This window comes from Stenella coeruleoalba (genome assembly GCF_951394435.1).
Source record: "Stenella coeruleoalba genome assembly, chromosome: X".
In the NCBI taxonomy this organism is placed as follows: Eukaryota; Metazoa; Chordata; class Mammalia; order Artiodactyla; family Delphinidae; genus Stenella; species Stenella coeruleoalba.
This window is the reverse complement of record NC_137152.1, coordinates 34,434,408-34,453,782: the sequence shown is the minus strand read 5'-3', so window position 1 is coordinate 34,453,782 and position 19,375 is coordinate 34,434,408. Positions and strand designations below refer to the sequence as shown.

The window sequence follows — 19,375 nt, the reverse complement described above, 5'->3', positions numbered from 1 at the left end:
TATAATACAGGGCTTGTAGAGGCCTGTGGGGAATGGAAGATCACACAACCTGCCAAATGACATTTACATTCCGTTTTCAAGAAAATTACAGCCAATTACATCCTTTAGGACCTTATTTATCTAGTCTCTGCTTGACATCATAAATTATGATGAAACCTTGTATCATAATTATGTTTCTATAAATTTTCATTTCTCTCAGTTTTTATTTTAGATTGTTCTCTCTGGATTCTCTGGTACATCAAGTTCCATTGCAATTAGGTCTTTCACCTTTGTGAGATCACTTTTAATCTACTTGGTATCTCTTCCCTCAAATGCCACTTTGCTACATTTTACAGTTTCCTCTCCCTCTTCTTTTTCTATCTTTCCATCTCTACTGCTCTGACTTGCTCTCTACCTTTCACGCTGGAGTTCATCAGCCCTGTATTCTCAGGGGACCAGAACATGAAGTATCAGTCTGTCCCTCTTCTAGAAATATTGAAGTCCAACCTAAAATCATGTCTTTCTTTTTGTTTCCACTGAGCATCGTTTATTCTCTTTCAGTGCATCATTTGCTTGATAAATATTTAATGATTATATGCTTGACAATATTGTCAGCTGATCTCTGGCCGTTTGGTCATGCACAAATTTACACCAGTAGCATTCACTACATAGAGGTAGGTGGGGTATGAACAGTCTCTCTACACTTTCCTACCCAATTACAAAGAAAAAAATTTCAGATTGAATATTACTGTAGGAGCAGAAAACTTTTCCCTTCTTCCCTTTTAGATTCTTTCTCTGGAGTAATAGTTAAATTGACATAATACAGATTAATGGACGAAAAGGAAATTTTGTACATGTCGGAGCCCCATAAAAATATGAGACTCTTTGGCAGTCGGGTACTTGAGGCTTATATACCATCCTGAGCTAAGTGGGGGGGGGTAGAGGTCTGGGGCTTCAAAGATCATTCACAGGAAAATGAGAAGAGCAAGTGTTTGGTAAACAAATGTTTGCCGTGCCATGCTGGATAAGGCTTTCTGATATAAATAAGTTTTCTCTGGTAATAGCTCTCTTCCTGGTGCAGGTTTCGTGTCTAAGTTCTTTTAGGCAGTTAAGGGAGAGGTAAAAAGTTCTTCCTGGGTCTGCTGGGCTCTGTCTTCAGCTCAAAATAATCCACATTCTAAAGTGGCACCTTCTAGGGTGGCATATTTTGCTCTTCCTCACTACCTCTACTGAAAGCTTGATGGAACCCCAGCTGTCTTGTCCTTTTAGGTGTTCCAACAACATCTTTTCCCCCCCTACTTTAAAAAAATTGAGACAGTATTCATATAACATAACGTTTACTATTTTAGTGTTCAATATAATTCGCCATCCCACATCTTTTTTTAAAAATTGAGGTAAAATTTACATAACAAAATTAACCCTTAGGCATTTTAAAGCGTGCAGTTCAGTGGCATCTAATACATTCACAGTGTTGTACAACCATCACCTCTGTTTAGTTCCAAGACATTTTCATCACCCCAGAAGGAAACCCTGTACCCATCCAACAGCATCTTACCGGAAATGTTCACTCAACACAAATATGACAACATTCTAGTAGTGAGTTTAGCTAACTTTCTAACTGGAATCAGGCCGGATAAATTCCCCAAGAAAGCAGCTGAGCATAGGACCGTTTTGGAATGAAGACAAAGGAGCCATTTTGAAGGTATAGGTCTCTGGGCTTACTAGATTCCTAGAACCTGTTCTGGTAAAGACAGTGGCTGGTCAATATTTGTAACTTATCCATTCATTTTGAATACAGTTATTTCACTAGCTAAAACTCATTTCTAATATTCTTTTTTTTTTTTTTTTTTTTTTTTTTGCGGTACGCGGGCCTCTCACTGTTGTGGCCTCTCCCGCTGCAGAGCACAGGCTCCGGACGCGCAGGCCCAGCGGCCATGGCTCACGGGCCCAGCCGCTCCGCGGCATGTGGGATCTTCCCGGACCGGGGCACGAAGCCGTGTCCCCTGCATCAGCAGGCGGACTCTCAACCACTGCGCCACCAAGGAAGCCCTAATTACCATATTCTTTATGGTAATTAGCAAAACCTCTTCTGTTGATCAGAGATAAACTACTGAGGCATTTTGTCAGCCACTTCTGAAGCATGGGCTTCTGATAGAAATTTGCCAAACAATCCTGGAGCATATATTCCTAATTAGGGTAACTGACCACCCCTAGAGGTTAGATTGTGCCTAACAGCCTCACTCACATATATATTGTCTATGTTGAATTAACTTGGTGTTACAACAGATGTACACTTAACTTTTGCAACTTTAATTATAAAAATTGAACAAAAATGAGAGCAAAGGAAGTATTAAAATGGAGCTCTGAAGGAGCCTGTGCCCCAGGCCAAGCTTGAAATGGTAGCCTGAATCTACTGTTCCTTCAACTGTCCTCAATTACCATGTCTTTCTTAGTGTGTGTAAGCAGGTTGTTGTGTTGAGAGTGATTCTAATGGTGAAAGGTATGTATTATTCATACAACATGGCACCTAAACCTAAGGAAGCTATTTCAACTGGTCTTCAACTGAAGAGGCAGTCAGTCTTCGGCTTCAACGTGGGAGAAAAACAGGCTGTGTTGTACTTACTGAGAGGCACAGTTTTCCAAAGTAGTTAAGGAATTTTCAAGGGTATTTTTTACTCTCTCTGATTTTTACTGTAACTACTTTAGAATCCACCTCTCCTACCCATGTCTACCCCCCACCTGCACCCCGACACACACAGTAAGATGAGGCTGGGTCTAGCATTGAGCTAGGCTCTTTGAGGTTCCTGAAGAAGTGTAGGGTGGGGTCTCCAGTGCATTGGAAGAATTTCAGCTCCGCCTGTTTGAATTGCCTCAAGGCAAGCAATCAGCAGGACCAGAGATGAGAATAATTTTATCCTAGAACCAAGGTAGCTTTGTGGTATTTTTAATGAGAAAAAAATGACAAAACTTATATTCGTCTTGTGGGAAAGAATATTATTTTGTCTGTAACACATACACATGGAATCCCACTGTGAAATTCCAAAGACAGACGCTAGTTCCATTTATGGTGGAGCTGAATGATGGATTCATTGCTTGAATATCATTTCCTCATTCTAACCAGACAGTGATGAAAATATAAAATAATCTTTATATACTGTAACCTACACTGTATATCCATTCTCATAGCTGATGTGTAGAATGTCTTCTTGCAAAAATTTCCTCAAATTTTTTCTTTACGTTACAAAAAGTATACAGGCAGTAGCTTTATTGATTTTAAGTTTGCTGAATTTTTTTCATTTCTTAGTTTCTAATTATGATTCCAACAGGTATTATCTTTTGATGCCTATTTAGAAGATGAAGTGCCTGATAAAATTCAAGAAAACTATAGAATAAGATGCTATAAAATCTACTTCTACCTTGAAGATGACACAATTCAAGTAAATGAACCAGCATTGAAAAATAACGGACTGCCTCAAAGTATCTATTTAAAGCAGAGTTATGGTTCTTTCACTTCTAACTACTGCCTTTATATACTATCTTTCTCTCGCTTTTTAAAAGACCCCATGCTACTGCGTAGGTATCTAACTTGTTGGCAATGGTGAATGTAAACATGCTGATAGCTTGTAGTTATTGATGCTGACTTATCAGCTTTCTACCCTCCTCACCTCAACACTGGCCATTTCACTCTCTTCTGTGTTATCCCTGTATCTTTCACATGCTGCTCTAGTATGAGCAAACTCTCCTGTGTCTTTGACTTTTTTCTTCAAACTCTTTTTTGTCTTTTTGCTATGACCACATTACTTCCTTCATAACACCCTCAGGGGTAGAGGGAAGACTGGTCTCCACTGCCACTTCCAGATTGGGCTTCTCTCTCCTTTCTTGAATTCACTGCTGCTTGCTTCAACCACTCTCTCTTCATCTTCATACCTATTAACTACAGACTTTCATAGTGCTTCAAGAGAAGGCCATTGCTCCTTCGCCCCACGTATGCCAGTCATCTTTACCCATACTCCACTTCAGCCAGACAAGAATTAGCTCTGCAATGTGGCCAGTGGAGGAGCGAATCCTAGGTTGCATTAGTAGAAGCATGGCAGAGGTCAAGGGAGGTAATCGATTTCTTCTGTGTGTGCTGTAAGTCCTTTCCTTTGGACAATGCCAAGTTCCGTCTGCCTTCAAGGGACAGCAACCATGTTGGTGAAAGGACTGAAAATTTATCATGTGTAAGGGAGAATAGTGAAAAGGGATATTTGTCCGTAAAGGGAAGACTCAGGTGTGCCTGATAAATGTCTTAAGGAATCTAAAGGGCTGTCACGTGGGGGGAGGGGTGACCTAATTTTCTGTATCCTCAAGGACAGGACCTAGGGGGTCAGAACTCAGGTCAGTAAGAGGAATAATTTTTTGGCAGAGAGGTTCACATACTTAGGACAAGGTACAGGTGGGTGGAAGGACCACCCTGCCTGAATCCTGGGGTAGGCAATGGTCCTCTCTCTCTTCTTCCGTTGCATCAGGCTTTTCTGACAATAGTATGGTTTGGAGACCAGAGTTAAAGTTCAAGGAAGACCACAGACAGAAGGGACCTTAGGCTAATGGCACACACTTACTCTGTTGGAAAGATGTAGGGACAAGTGGGCCTGGCCACAGCTGTAGCTTGCCAGTCGGCCTGCTGAATAGTCATGGGTTTTATTTGTGTTTCTTGGGCCAAGGACACATGGGGCTAGAATGGGTGTCACCAATGAATGAGTGGCCAAATTAAGGTCTCATGAATATTGAGTACCCATGAATATTTAGTGCCTCTTGTATATTTAGTGTATCATGAATATTCAGAGCCCAGGTACCTCATGTATATTTAATACATACTGAAAAGTAGTTGTCTCTTGGTCCTTCCATTCCTTTCTTTCTGTGTTTAACATATACATGCTCTACTGACTATCAAATTATCATTATTTAACACATCTTATGATTTTCTGCCTATGTTGAATAAACTTTTTGCTTACTAAATACTTATCTGGGCCCAGTGCCTCCATATTGATACACCACAATGGGTTCCATGGGGGAGAAACAGAGAAGTTTTAGGACCATAGGCCTCTGAGCATAATGTTATGACGAGTCAGTATGCGAAGGACTTCCTTCTGTGCTCATGAGATTGAGATTGTTCTTAGAGCATGGCTTCGTTATGTCTGGATGATGAATTTGGAGCCAGTCAGCATTGTCATGAAGTGTTTGTTGAGTGTCTACTCCATGCTAGGCACTGTGCTGGGTTTTGGGAAAATGGACAAAAGGAATAAGACTCATTATATCCCTATCTCATGGAGCTTGTAGGCAAGCAGGTTGGAGAGGAAAGGGAGCAAGGTGACTAGTCCAGGAGTTTTGCAATTGTTCAGGGTAGAAGTGCTGAGTATCCAAACCAGGACAATGACGGTAGGAAGAGGACACAGGGGAAAGATTGTAGACACATTTGATTGGCAGTTAATAGGCCTTGGCCAGCGATTAAATATAGAGTGTGAGGAAGGGGAATATCTAATGATAAGGTACCTACTTTCTCATTATCTCATTTAATCACCCCAGTGACCATCTACAGTAGGTTATCATCAGCTTTTACAGAAAGGAAACAGGCTTAGAGAAGTCATTTGCTCCATCTGAATCTTAACTGCTTGTCTCAGAGCTCATGCTGTGGTTGAGAGGATGGTGATGCGTTAGTAGAGCCCAGGAACATGGAGCAAGGAGTGGCATTGGAGTTGGAGCTGGGGTGTGTTTGGGTCATGAGGCTTTTCAGGTTGTGTTGGAACATCTGTATGGTGTTGCCCACAAGGCAGGTAGAACCTTAGGATGTGTCCTCAGGAAAAAAGTCGACACTGGAGTTGTGGATTGGGAATCAGGGGTGCCCAGATCATGAGCAGAATCAGGCTATTGTACCACGTTGGGAGAGAGCCACTGTTGAGGTGGTGGAAAGAGGAAGAAGATTTGATTTAGTGTTGTGCTTGGTTTTACTGGTGGGAGGAGCGGGTGAGGATTGGTATGGGGAGGCAATATGAACTGTCCTCATGGTTCTTTGTGTTCCAGCTGATACAATATCTATTCCCTGGCTTTTATTTGGAGAATTTGTGGCTTAATGATAAATCTTTTAGGAAATATGGAAATGCTTTGATATTTAAGAAAAGATTTTCACTTTTAAAGTTGGAACTTTAAAGTTAAAAACTTTTAAAGGTGGAAGTGTGATATTTTATTTTGTAAAGGGACAAGAGGTCTTTATACTTTTTAAAAAAGTTTTTATTAGAGTCTAGTTGATTTACAATGTTGTGTTAGTTTCAGGTGTACAGCAAAGTGAATCAGTTATACATATACATATATCCACTCTTTTGTAGATTCTTTTCCCATGTAGGTCATTATGGAGTATTGAGTAGAGTTCCCTGTGCTGTCCTTATTAGTTATCTCTTTTATATATAGTAGTGTGTATATGTCAATCCCAATCTCCCAATTTATCCCTTCCCCCCCTTTCCCCGCTGCTAACCATAAGATTGTTTTCTATATCTGTGACTCTATTTCTGTTTTGTAAATAAGTTAATTTGTACCATTTTTTAAGATTCCACATATATGCAGTGTCATATGATATTTGTAGGTCTTTATACTCTTTAGGGTCATTTTAAACATATATAATGCAGTTTTTAAATATTGACAGTAATGTATTAGAAAATGTTTAAAGAATTATTTCAAAACATTAAGAAAATTGACAACTTTTAATTTCTATGAACATCTGTTTTGCCTAAGTGCATTTGTTTAGGTAAGTGACATTACTGCTTTAGCAAAAAAATATTTTTTTATACATTTTCACTTAAATGCTTTACTCTGATATTCCCTAACTAAGCTTTGCTTATTTTTTGTTTTGTTTTTTTGCGGTACGCGGGCCTCTCACTGTTGTGGCCTCTCCCTTTGCGGAGCACAGGCTCCGGACGCGCAGGCTCAGTGGCCATGGCTCACAGGCCCAGCCGCTCCGCGGCACGTGGGATCTTCCCAGACCGGGGCACGAACCCACGTCCCCTGCATCGGCAGGCGGACTCTCAACCACTGCGCCACCAGGGAAGCCCAGCTTTGCTTATTTTTTGATTACCTTCCCCACATGACATCAGATTTACACAAGCGATGGACTGGAGGTCATACGACATCCTGAACCTGCGTTAGTGACTTGCATTATGTTTTTATTTTTATTACTTTTAAGGCAAAAGTTCATATTCCTATAGCTCACTGGCCCCTGTCCAGTGATTAGTTTTATTAAACTCCAAGAAGAAAAATGAAATACCTCCTCTATGAGGATCTTGGAAAGGCTTTTATTAAGACTTCTCGATTCTCTCAGCCTCTTGATTTCAAATCTCACATAGGCAGATTCCAAAGGCAGATTGAAGATAGTTATAATGATTTACTTGAAAATAATTTTTATGTAAGTAGGAGGGAATGTTATTCATAAAGACTCAGGGGGAAAAAAACCTTAGGAGAAGACAATTTTAAAGTCTCTTTTGAAATTTTCAGAATTTCTGATGGGCTCACTCTGATCAGGACATTTCCCTGAGTGAGACACAGCTCAGGGGGTATGTACAGAATACATTAGTAATCACGATATGTAATGAGACTGAATTTGTCAGCAGAGTGGAGATACTTGGCAGGCTCTAGCAGTTCCTGTGGAAAGCAAACACAAATAACCACTCTCCCATCAAGTTTTGTTTAGAGAGAAACCGGTCTCTCTTGAAATATTAATTAATTAATTAATATGATGATTCTTGTTAAGGAAGGTCTGTTAGGACAGAGGAAACTTTGGAAGTTCATTGAAATGCCTTCTTCAGGCTTTCCTAAATTAAACGATTGGGAAAAAAGAAATGAGCTTACTGAGCCAGGGGCTCAGACCTCATTGGGATGGGGACACTCAGTTGTGTCTTGAGTGGCCTGGGACTGCTTTTCATGTGCCTGTGGGCCCTCAGAAGGGGTTAGGGGTCACATTTAGGTGCTGGGCACTGATGGCGCTCCTGTTACTTCCATAGGGTTTTGATATTTTCCCAATGAACTGGAAGGTCAGATGCACCTGGTTTTTTTTTTTTTTGTAGAGCTGACCATTCAGAAATTAGCGCACCTGGATGAATTATAGCCTCCCTTCTTAGTTGCCTCTCCTATCATGTAATTTTTTTAGGGAGGGGGAGTTTGGAATAAGCCAGAAATAAAAGAGGCATCCCTTAGCGTGGTGCCAAAATAGGCATTCAGTTCTGTGTAGCTTCTCATCAGAACAACATATTCACGAATCCTTGTTGGCAGAGAGATATATGTGTGTGAAAAGTCAAGTCACTGATGTATGTCGAGGCTTGCTTTCATTTCTTGCCAGGACATCATTCTCTTTTGGGTTAGATGTGTTATATTCATAGAATTTGTTGCTGTTCTACTGGAATATAGTTAAAACGATGTTATGCCAAGCCAGGAATGTCAGAGGTTAATCCTAGTAGTTTTACCTCTGATTGTCTAACAGAACAACTGTTTGTCAAATGCTGTCAAGTCCCAACTAAGCTATACTGAAGAAAAGATAACCGTTAGAAACGTGCCATGATTTTCTGGTAAGGTCTGTACCAGTTGTTCTCAGTGGAGAGCAATCATCAGAATCTCCTGGCCCACCCGCAGAATTTCTGATTCTGTAGGCCTGGGGTCAAGAAATGGCTTCTGGGACTTCCCTGGCAGTCCAGTGGTTAAGACTCCATGCTCCCAATGCAGGGGGCCTGGGTTTGATCCCTGGTCAGGGAACTAAGATCCCACATGCTGCGAGGTGCGACCAAACAAAAAAAAAAAAAAAAAAAGGAAGAAAGAAAAAGAAATGGCTTCTACTTGATTTTCAGTGCATCCTTGGTTAAGAATACTGATCTCCACTAGTGACTTGTTTTGGCCCCTCAACGGGGTAGTATTTCATATATATATAATCACAAAATAGAAGTCATTTATTTATATTGGGCATATGCTATATCTAATAAGTATGCATCCCATAAAGTGGAATGGTGGGATGGTAGTAGAGTTGCCAGATAAAATACAGGATACCTGGTTAAATTTGAAGTTCTTAGTATAACTGTGCCCCCAATATGACACGGGACATACTTATACTAAAAATTATTCATTGTTTATCTGGAATTCAAATTTAACCAGGCATCTCGCTTTTCAGTTCGGTAAATCTGGCAACCCCAGAGGGTGGACTTTGCGGAGAGAACTGTCGCTGAATGGAGCAGAGTGGAGTATAGGAGTGGAGGTAAGTCACTGTGAAGATAGGTGCTTGGTGCATGCTGGCTGCTCAGTAAATTTGATGAAGAAAGGAAGAAAAAGGGAGGGAGGGAGGGAGGGAGGAAAAAAGGAAAGGAATATGACAGACAATGTCCATAACACAGTGTAGTCATCATGAATGCTATGAGGTACTTTGAGGGATCAGAGGAGGAAATGCCAGTATCCATTAGAGAATAAGGCATTTGAGTGGTACCTCAAAAGTTTCTCCAGATAAAGTTGGAAGAGGTAGGCACATTAGTCAAAAGGAACAGCATGAGGTAAAGAGGTAGGAAAGTGGTGAGGCGAGGAGTTGGGAGGTACTGGGAGCAGATCATAGAGTGTATAAGGAAAACTAGGCAAGAAGGTGGTAGTGCAAGAGCAAGAGGACAGAATACCCAACAGGCTGTCATTTGGGGCTCATTCAGTGGGTAGGGGGAGATGCATAGGATTATTGTTTCTTACTGTGATCAGAGATATGGAATTCAAAATTTTTTATTCTTTTGCTGCAAGGCAAGTGTCAAGTTAGCTATATTTAAAAAGTTATTCTCATTAAATCAAACTCCACAAAGATGACATTTTATAAAAATAGAAATGGAATAGTAATTTTAGTGAAGGAATTATAGTGAGCATAAGAGGAAAAGATACTCGATCATGGCTGATCACAGTGAATGGTCTTAGTATTTTTAGGATACACATGATGACAAGTGGCAATTCCACTCGTATATTCATTCGCCTAAGAAATACCTGCCTCTAGACTTGGATGTACCCTAGGTCTGCAGTGTTACTAAAATGAACTAAACATACTTAAGATAGAAGTAAGAGGTTGGAGTCTTAATTCTTGAAGGTGAATTCCTAAAAACTAAATTTAGTGGTATGAGCAAAGATCTAAAGCAATTCCGAACTGAATGAAATGAAAACGCATTAAACATAAATGGATATATCATCATTTTGATCTAAACCACAGGGGAGTGTTAGAAAGTTAAAGCTTGCAGAGTATAATCAGATAGCAGGGCCTTTAAAAAGAAAGAGAGATGAGAAATATGAAGATAAAGAAGAGCTTAAAAGCAGACACCTGATGCCTGGACATCTGCCCAAATTGTCTTTATGGACCAATTAAGAAGATAAATATCTGAACATTTCAAGGGCAGATATAGTGCTTTTGTTATTGTTTTTCCATTTTGTAATGTTATTTTTGTTTATATATCTTGATGGTCTTGGGTGCTCTTCAATGTGTGCCAGAGACATGGCATCCTGCATATTTCTTTGATATTCCAGAACAAACTTCTGCTGGTGGAGTTTCTGCCATTTATCATGGAAAACTATAAGCATACAAATACCAATAAATAGAAATCTTAATTCCCAAAGGGCACAGTTGAGAGGTCCCACAGATGTATTTTTGAAAACTCTCATGTGTAACTACATTTCAAATGCCCACGTTACTTTTCTGATTAACATGGGATTGTGACTTTGGATTTCTCGTTATTAAAATTTTCTTGTTTAGTGTTAGATCTGCTTTCTCTTTCCAATCCATGAATGGTCAGGACTCTCTTCTGTTACCACAAAGAACTTCCCTGGCCTCTTCTGAGAACCATCTAGTGAGAGGAGTGTGGGACCTAAGATAAGGAAGAGTGTGGACGTTGCAGATATGCAGGCTCCTGGGGGGGGCGGGGACAGGTGACAGTGGTGTTGACCCTGGCGGGGGATTGCTGCCGCTGGCAAGTGGGCCCTCTCCAGAAATTTACTCTCAGAGAAGAGAGAGGCTGTTCTTTTGGAAGAGCAACTCCATCATCTCTGTTTCACGGTATCTGGCCGCTCTTCTCCCCATTTCTATCCTGTTTTGCCTAAGACACTCCCTCCCCTCCTTCACTTAAGTAATTTGTGGCTGTCATACAGTGAGATACAGTTCAGTGCAAACTGTGGAAAGTAATGATATTTACTTAGAGCTTGAAAAACCCAGGTTCGAGATCTTTTTCTGCTATTTGTGAGTGCATGACCTTGGGCACGTCACTTAACCATCCTGAGCTTTGGTTTTCTCATCCATAAACTGAATATTTGTATTTCGTGCATTATCTGCCTGGTGGGATTATTGAAGATTAAATGAGAAAAATATATGAAAGCATATCCTAGGGCTATGATGATGATTGTGATGATTACTATTTAAAAGCTCAGTGGGTGGGCCAGTTCTTCCCACCTAGAAAAATATAGGATTTCTATTTGAAGTCTTACTGAACAGAAATCAGCACTAATTTGCTTATTTGAATTTTTATAGTGAAGTACAAATGCAAGATAGATGGAATTCCTAAAGAAGCTCTTGGCTGTTGAATAAATTTCATATATTTTAAAAACTGTCACAATGTAAGTTTTTTTATTTTTTATTTTTTTTGCCATATGTGGGTCTCTCACTGTTGTGGCCTCTCCTGTTGCGGAGCACAGGCTCCGGACGCGCAGGCTCAGCGGCCATGGCTCACGGGCCCAGCCGCTCCGCGCCATGTGGGATCTTCCCGGACCAGGGCACGAACCCGCGCCCCCTGCATCGGCAGGCGGACCCCCCAACCACCGCGCCACCAGGGAAGCCCAATATAAGTATTTTTAAAGAGATATATAATGGCTCGTGAAAAATACCTGAAATGCCCATGCTTTTATGGGTGTTTAGTATGCAATTTGTTCTAAATGTCTAATCTTGAATGATTAAATAATTTGCATACTGTTTTCAGTGGCATAAATTAAGGGCTAATTGAAGTATAATTTTTTGCCGTAAAATTATATCATCTTTTATGTAGTACATTTTAAAATATTCTAGGCCAGTTCTAATTTTATAGTTTTATTATTTTACTTTAATGTACCGAGTAATTAAAAATTGCTACAAAGAAAAGAAGATGAAAAGGATTTTAGTTAATTTCCCCTCAACAGAGTGAAAAGATGATTAGTAGAATAATGGAACAGAGCTCAACACAGTTCCTGGCACATAAAGATATTCATTAACTATTCCTTAATGAATAAGGAATGAATAATTTCTAAGTATTTCTAGACTTTGGGAAAAGGCACCATTCTCAGTGTTATACAAAATGTGAAGAAGATTGCTTGACATCTTTATACTAAAATGCCTCCATACACAGGTCACACAAGCCAATTTTTCTTGAACCATTAGACCCTCAGTTTGCTCTGCTTGTCTTTTCTCCTTTTGTCTTTGCTCCTGGAGTAGATTCTCAGGCTTAAGTCAGTTTGCAGAGGTTGAGAGACAGTTCTCCACAGGTATCTTGCATTGCTGTGGATCTTGCAAGCAGAGACACTGTCTGCTCTTTGTTCTGGATTATCTTTTCAAGGATGTTTATACAGCACACAGCTTTGGAAGACAAAGATAGTCTCTCCTTCTGGAGCAAAGTGCAGGTTTGCTCACAGCCTTGGAACATAGAGGTGGTGTCTCCCTCTAGAACAAAAGGCAGACATGTTTACTGTCCAGTCCAATAAAGTTCATTTCTCCCTCTGAGACAAAAGGCAGGGATGCTTATTGCCCTTATAATAGATTCAGGTTCTCTCATCTCAGGGTTTCTGTCCTATAATGTGTAACCTACTGCATGTGCAGAAGTTACCTGGCCCTTGTTGTGTCACCCTGTGGGAATCGGGGCTCAGGAAACTGGTACAAAAATGCTGATGTTCTGGGTACTGTTATTACTGTGAGTAATAAACTGCCCTTTGTCTCTAACCAAAGCATCTCATGTCTTCTACCAGCATCCATGAAATTGTGGCAGGCTAACTTGCTAGCTTGAAAGTAGGATAAACTCTCAAACCCTAAACACTTCTTGACAACAGGTTTCAGCAGTGTTTGGGTAAGTTGGCTGGTATGGTGTGGTGTAGTTGGTACCTTCATCTAGTTAGCGAGCCTTTTTACCTCCAGTGGCTAATTGCCATTTGGGTGTACTTGGCAACCCTGGGTCCATATTCTAAAGAGGAGAAGTGAATGGGCATCATAGGGTTGGAAGTAGAAGAGGGGATGGGATCCAGAACCTTTAGCCCAGAGCACTGGTTAAAACTATGAAGCCTCTGATAACTCTCACTTTGGGGGAGTGGATGGGTGGTGGTGGACAGAGTCTATAGAGGAAGAAGGAGGGAGAAGAGGTTGATAGAGGGAAGAAGATTCCAAGAAGCTTCAAAGCAGCATAAAGTCATTCATGCTTATGGAAGCTGTAAATCATGGTGTCGGCATCTACCATAGTGAAGCTCATTAGATTACTTTTTTCAGCCAGGAGTGTGCATTTTTGTGAGTACTCTGCTTTGGGGTCTTAGTTCCTTGCGTACTGTGCTCACAGTGAGTGCTAGTGGGTGAAAGTGAGCACGCTTGTTTTGGGAAAAGACATGATGGTAGTGTCTGGCACATTAGGTCACTCTGTTCATACCCCCTCCTCCTTCCCCCCTGCCCTAGTCTTTATGGTTTACTTTAATAGAGTAAACCCTAGTATCACTTAGGCAACTCTAACAACATGCAAGGCTGGTCAAATTACCCTGGGCCTCAGAAGTCTCAGCTCCCTCTGGCACCCTGAGAGTTTGAACATACTGATGCTACTTCGCCAAGAACCAACCCTTTGCCCGCTTCACTGTGGTGGGAAAGCATTCAGGGTTGTTATAAAGATGTACTGTGATGTCTTTCTGGTGAGCCACCCGATGAAACAATTGTGTTTTATTTCACACCGTAGGAATTTTTATCCGGCGTCATCGGATTTCTCTGCCGCCTCCTGATGAGGATCAGTTTTATACTGTGCATCGTTTTAATATCAACATAGACATTGTCTTTTATGGCCGGACATTCAAGATTTATGACTGTGATACATTCACAAAAAACTTTTTGAAGAAAATAGGAGTCAAATTAAACCCCCCGGGACAGTGGCCAGAAGATCCTTACCTGAAGACACGGAGAGAGGTAAGTTGATTCATCCATGAACTCTTATCTTCAAGATGAGAATCCCTTCAAAGTCAGTAAAGGGTATTGGTACTCCTGATGCAGATGTGAAAGAACTTTGGGGGCCATGGTCACTGGAGTTGTCCTGTTTTCCTCTGGGCTGGAGGGAAGGCTGGGTGTTGGCTTCGGTGCAGGAGATGCTCACTTTCTGCCCCTGCCCCCACTTCTCTCCACGGAGAATCTCCCTTCCAGGCAGTAGGAGTCTTCAGCGAGCTGCCCAGATGGGATGGTTTCTTAGAGCCCGTGATTGGCTTTGTGGTCACTGACAGTGAAAGAGTTGGGTCCACACTTTCCTGGCTTTTCTTTTCCCATTTTAGTTGCCTAACTCTGGGAGAATCTTTGCTCCTGTGCTACCAATTTACTGAACCCTTTGGGTACGCCTTTTTCCTTCTTCCTTGGGACTCCCAGCTCCCTTTATGGTATTATCAGACACAGAGGTGTTCAGGAGTGAGGAAGGCCGTGATTTCGACATACTCCTATGATCACAGGATGCTTGTTTTCGAAGGCTGACCCCAGCTAGTGTAGGGAGGAAAGAATCAGTGTTAGTAGTGTTACTGTAGTCTTTCCAAAGTTTTTTTTTAATGATCCCCTGGCCCAAATTTTATGTTTTACAGAGAAATCTGAATATCCAAAAGGGCAAGTGTCACGTGGAAGGTCACATACCTCACCCATCTTCTTGCTGGGCCTTGAACTCAAATCTCTCGCTTCTTATCCTGATTTTCATTCTTGTCATTTGTTTCTCTTCTTATTGAAGTATGATTATATACAGTAAAATACACCAAAATTAAGTATACAGTCTGATGGGTCTTAACAAATGCATACACCCATGTAATCCACATCCGAAATCATGGTATAGATTTCCATCCCCCCAGAAAGTTCCCGCATGCCTTTTTCCAATCTGTCCTTCTCCCCACCGAGGGATGAGCACAGTTCTCATTTCTGTCCCTATAGATTAGTCTCATTTTTATTGTTTCTAAAACTTGTAATTAACTTCCTTGCAGAAAGATAACATAAAATGTAGAATAAAAATCTCCTTTGGTTCTGCTTTGATCTCTTGTTAAAAGCTGCATGTAGGATCATTCATCTATTCCTGCCCCCTAGCCCCAGCAGAATTACCCTCTAACGCTGTAGGCATACCACCCTCCTGAGAAATATATATTGTTGATCCTGGAATATCTAAGGTGAAATCCCTGTGGCATTACACTTGTGTGTATTGGCATGCAAGGAGATTTATGGTTTGGGTTCATTTCTGCTTTTTCCAAATGCCCTAGAAGAAGGAGTCTAGATAAATACAAAAGTCTTTAGAACCAGAAGAGAGAACCTAAAAGAAATGGATCTATATGATTTACCACCCTTTTCATCTGGCTACACTCATTCACTAACAGCTGGTATTATATGATAGTGATTGTGAATGATGATGCATTATATGAAATACTTAGAACACTGTGTTATCTCATAAGTTTATTAGGAAAAAAATCTTTTGTTCCAGGAATCAGGAATAAATACCAAGAACAGCCAAGAAATGTTTTAAATAATTTCCTTTCAGATTGGGAGAATCGTTTTAGCATTTATTCCCTCAGGGAGAAAGCTCTTCAATAAATATAGAAATCTGTGGAAAATGAGGAGTTTAGTAAGAGGCTTTTATATTGACTTTAATGCATTTACTTCTCCAGTGTTTGCTGCCTTGAAATGTAAAGTTAAAATTAAACAATTTAACTTGAACTGAAAAGAGCCTTGATGGTATATAATCAATAAGGCATTTCTTAGAGGCCTTCTAATGCCAAAGAAAGATTTTTCAATCGTTGACAGTAGAGATCTCGTAATTTCATTTAAATATCAAGGATAAGACTGAAGAGCCTCTGGAAAGGCCATCATGTCTCCCCCACTGTCTTGGGATAAGTCTGCACCTAGACTGCCCTGGACAGATACAAAATTTTGAGAACTTACAAGTAAGATTACATAACCCGATGTGGGACTACATCTCCCTTGCTAGTGAGCACTTCCTTATATAACCATCCTATTAGGCTACATTAGATAGAATGGGAGCGGTTTGCTCCAAGACAGGGCTGAGACTCTGCAAATAGAGGAGTTGGGCTGAGAAGACTGCCGAGCTAGTGCTTCCTGATTTGGGGGCCAGAGCCCGCGCAGTAGTTCTGTACAGATTGGGAAGTTCTCCATTTGCTCTGCTCCTGTTTCCATGGCCTTTCAGATCTTCACTATCTAAAGCTTTTGAGCAAAATAAAACTGTGAATATATTTCTTCTCTTTCACCTTCACAAAAATCTTTGGATGAGTAAGAAGCATATACAGATATGAATTTTCAGTGAAAAGAATTTTTTGGTTGAAATATAATTAACATAGACTTGGATGTACAAATCTTAAGCATACCCGTTGACAAGTTTTTAAAAATGTATACAATTTAGTAACCAACACGAAAATCAAGATAGAGAATATTTCCATCACCCCAGGGAGTTCCCTTGTCACCCTTTCCAGTCAGTCCTCTCCCCAGAGGCAATAACTGTTCTAATTTCTGTCACCATATATTAGTTTTGTCTGTTCTTAAACAAGAATTTTAAGTCTTTGAGAAAAGTCAGTTTTCAAAAACATTATAGAAGTATATTTTAGTGTGTTAAAATAATAACGAAAGGCTTCCTAATACTTGAGTGTCTGTATTTCTAAGGTTGAAACTGGTTATATATGCATATCATGTATGTTGTTAGTTGAAATTTTAAAAAATGTCACTGAATAGTCTATAGAAAAGATACGTTTATATTCTTTGATTGCTTGCATCCCAGAAGCAACTATGGAAAAACTTCCACTCTCATTAACCTTTTCTCCATTGGCAGAAGCTAGACTGCATGGAGCCCTTACGTCCCTATCAGTCCTTCGACGCTCTGAAACAGTTCCTTGAGTATGATAGGAAGGTTTTGCGTTTCTTCTGCCTGTGGGACGACTCAGGCTCAGTGTTTGGGGACCATAGAGAACTCATCCTGCATTACTTTCTGTCTGATGATACCATCGAAATCAAAGGAGTATTGCCACATAACTCAGGAAGAGATGCTACGTCATTGTTCCTCCAGAGGAGAAAGGTACCTAAGGTGAGCAATGGACTGCTTTCCGAGTTTGCTTGTGGGCTTAGACTCTAGTCACTCACTGTCTGGAATGTCATGTGTTATGACTGTGTGATGACAAGTCACCATGTATTAGTGCAAGTGTTTAGAAAACTTTCACTTTGTGCCCTCTATTAATGTACATCTATGAAAGTAATACAGAGGATATGACAAATTGGAGTTGGAATATTCAGGGCTTGAGGCAAGTAAAGGAAAAATGTCAAATGCAAGAGAACTACCTATTCATCATTGAGTTCACTATGAGTCTTATGAAGGGAAATGACTCTCTAGTAAAAGAATTGCTCGTGGCCTTGGGCAGGGCACTGGCCTCTGGCCTCTGTAGCCTACTGAGGAGATCCCATTGTATTGGTCTGGGTTGTGAATACACACACACACACAAGCACACACACACACACACACACACACACACACACAGGAGTGACTCTTCTGAGAGTAGCCACCAGTCAGCAACTAGCCACTGGTTAGCAACAATGAGAGCTTTTGCATTTTTACTATTAAAAAAGAGTTGTGCAAGTGATTTCTACACATGTTTATGGCCATTTGAGAGCTAATGTAACCTGGGTGCAGCAGAAATGGCACAGAGACAGAAGACCTGGGTTAGAATTGTGAGTCTGCCACTTAACAGCTATGTGACCTTGGGCAAGTCATTAACCTCTCTGAGCATATTTCCCTATCTCTAAAGTGCAGTTAACTAGGCTTCCCTCCTGAGATAACTGTAAAGACTGAATGAGATAATATAGTAAAAAGCATTATCTAAGGACCTATAGGACACGTGAAAGTATCAAGGCTTATTCACAGCTCTATGTTATATTTTATTTCTTATTTGGATAAAGTATTTTGAAACTTAATTCTTAGTGCTACTGAAAAGATTACTGTAATGCTCATTTCTGATGCAAACAACCACTGGTTATTTGCTTATCACAGGAGGCTCTTCCAGATTCTCTGAGTCTCCTGCCAGAAGTCCTGCTGTGTTGCTTCTTGGGGCGGGGGCAGGATTTGTCCCAGAGTGAACTCTGGGCGTATGCACAGCAGGTGGCCAGGAGGTGCCAGGGAAGCCTGTTTTTAGAATGGCTTTGAAAAATAGGCTAAATATAAAATAATAATGACATACCTGACATTTGCAGTGTTCCTTGACATCACTTGCTTCATTTATTCGTTCATTCAACAAATACTTAGGAAGTGTCAGCTGTGTGCCAGCTCTGGGGTTACAGTGAGAAAGAAAATGGATAAAATCCTGCTTTGTGGAGCTTCCATTCTCAGGAGAGATACAGTAGCAGTGGGTGTTCCCTTGACACTCACAGCATCCTTTGAGAAAGCAAGGAGTAAGTACTGTTGTTGCGGTTAGATGACACAACTGAAGTTCTGAGAAGATAAATGCCTGGCCCCCTGTCCTGTAGCTAGGAAGCAGCGAAGAGAGAGTTTGCATCTAAACATACTGTTGTTTCTTTGTTACGTGGCTTACTGACACCCCACACATCATAAGTTCACACATTGAAACTTAAACATTTTATATCACACGGATCTGGCATGATTCAGATTTCTCATGTGTATGGGATAAACGGATCACTATCAATTTCTATAAGTTAGTTCAGATATTTCCTGCCTGGACCACCTCCAGTGCGGGTGGAACTGAGGAGTGCCCTCCTTGGCTTGCTCCGGGCCACAGTTTCTGTTAGAGGCTGACTGCACTCCATTGCCAATGAGTGCGTCCTTGCTCAGGATCAGGCAGGGTGCTAAGCAAGTAAAGAAGGCAAGGCAGGGTTTCTCCATCAGGGCGTTTTGGAGTTTAAAGATGACTCTGCCGATGAAGTGATTAGAGAGCAACAAAAAGTGGTTTAACCCTGAGGTCGGTGCTACGGAAGTTTGAATTGGGGACAGGCCAGTAGGATGGGAGAGGTCAGGGGGAAAGGTGGGACTTTATCAGGGCCTTGAAGGAGGGGGAGAGTGTAGACCAGCCTTCAGCGGGTGGGGAAGCATGGGGAAAGGTGGCTGGAGTCTGTGTCCTGTCTTCCTCGGGATGGCAGAGAAGAACCATA

General features: G+C 40.9%; 1 protein-coding gene across 1 annotated transcript in view; it reads left to right on the top strand.

Annotated features, from left to right (window-relative positions):
- The window catches only part of EFHC2 (EF-hand domain containing 2), a 193,819-nt gene that overhangs the window by 68,896 nt on the left and 105,548 nt on the right, over positions 1 to 19,375 (top strand). Inside the window, 3 exon segments of the mRNA XM_079909606.1 lie at positions 3,306 to 3,456; positions 13,947 to 14,170; positions 17,055 to 17,306. Coding sequence (XP_079765732.1) covers positions 3,306 to 3,456; positions 13,947 to 14,170; positions 17,055 to 17,306 — 627 coding nt within the window.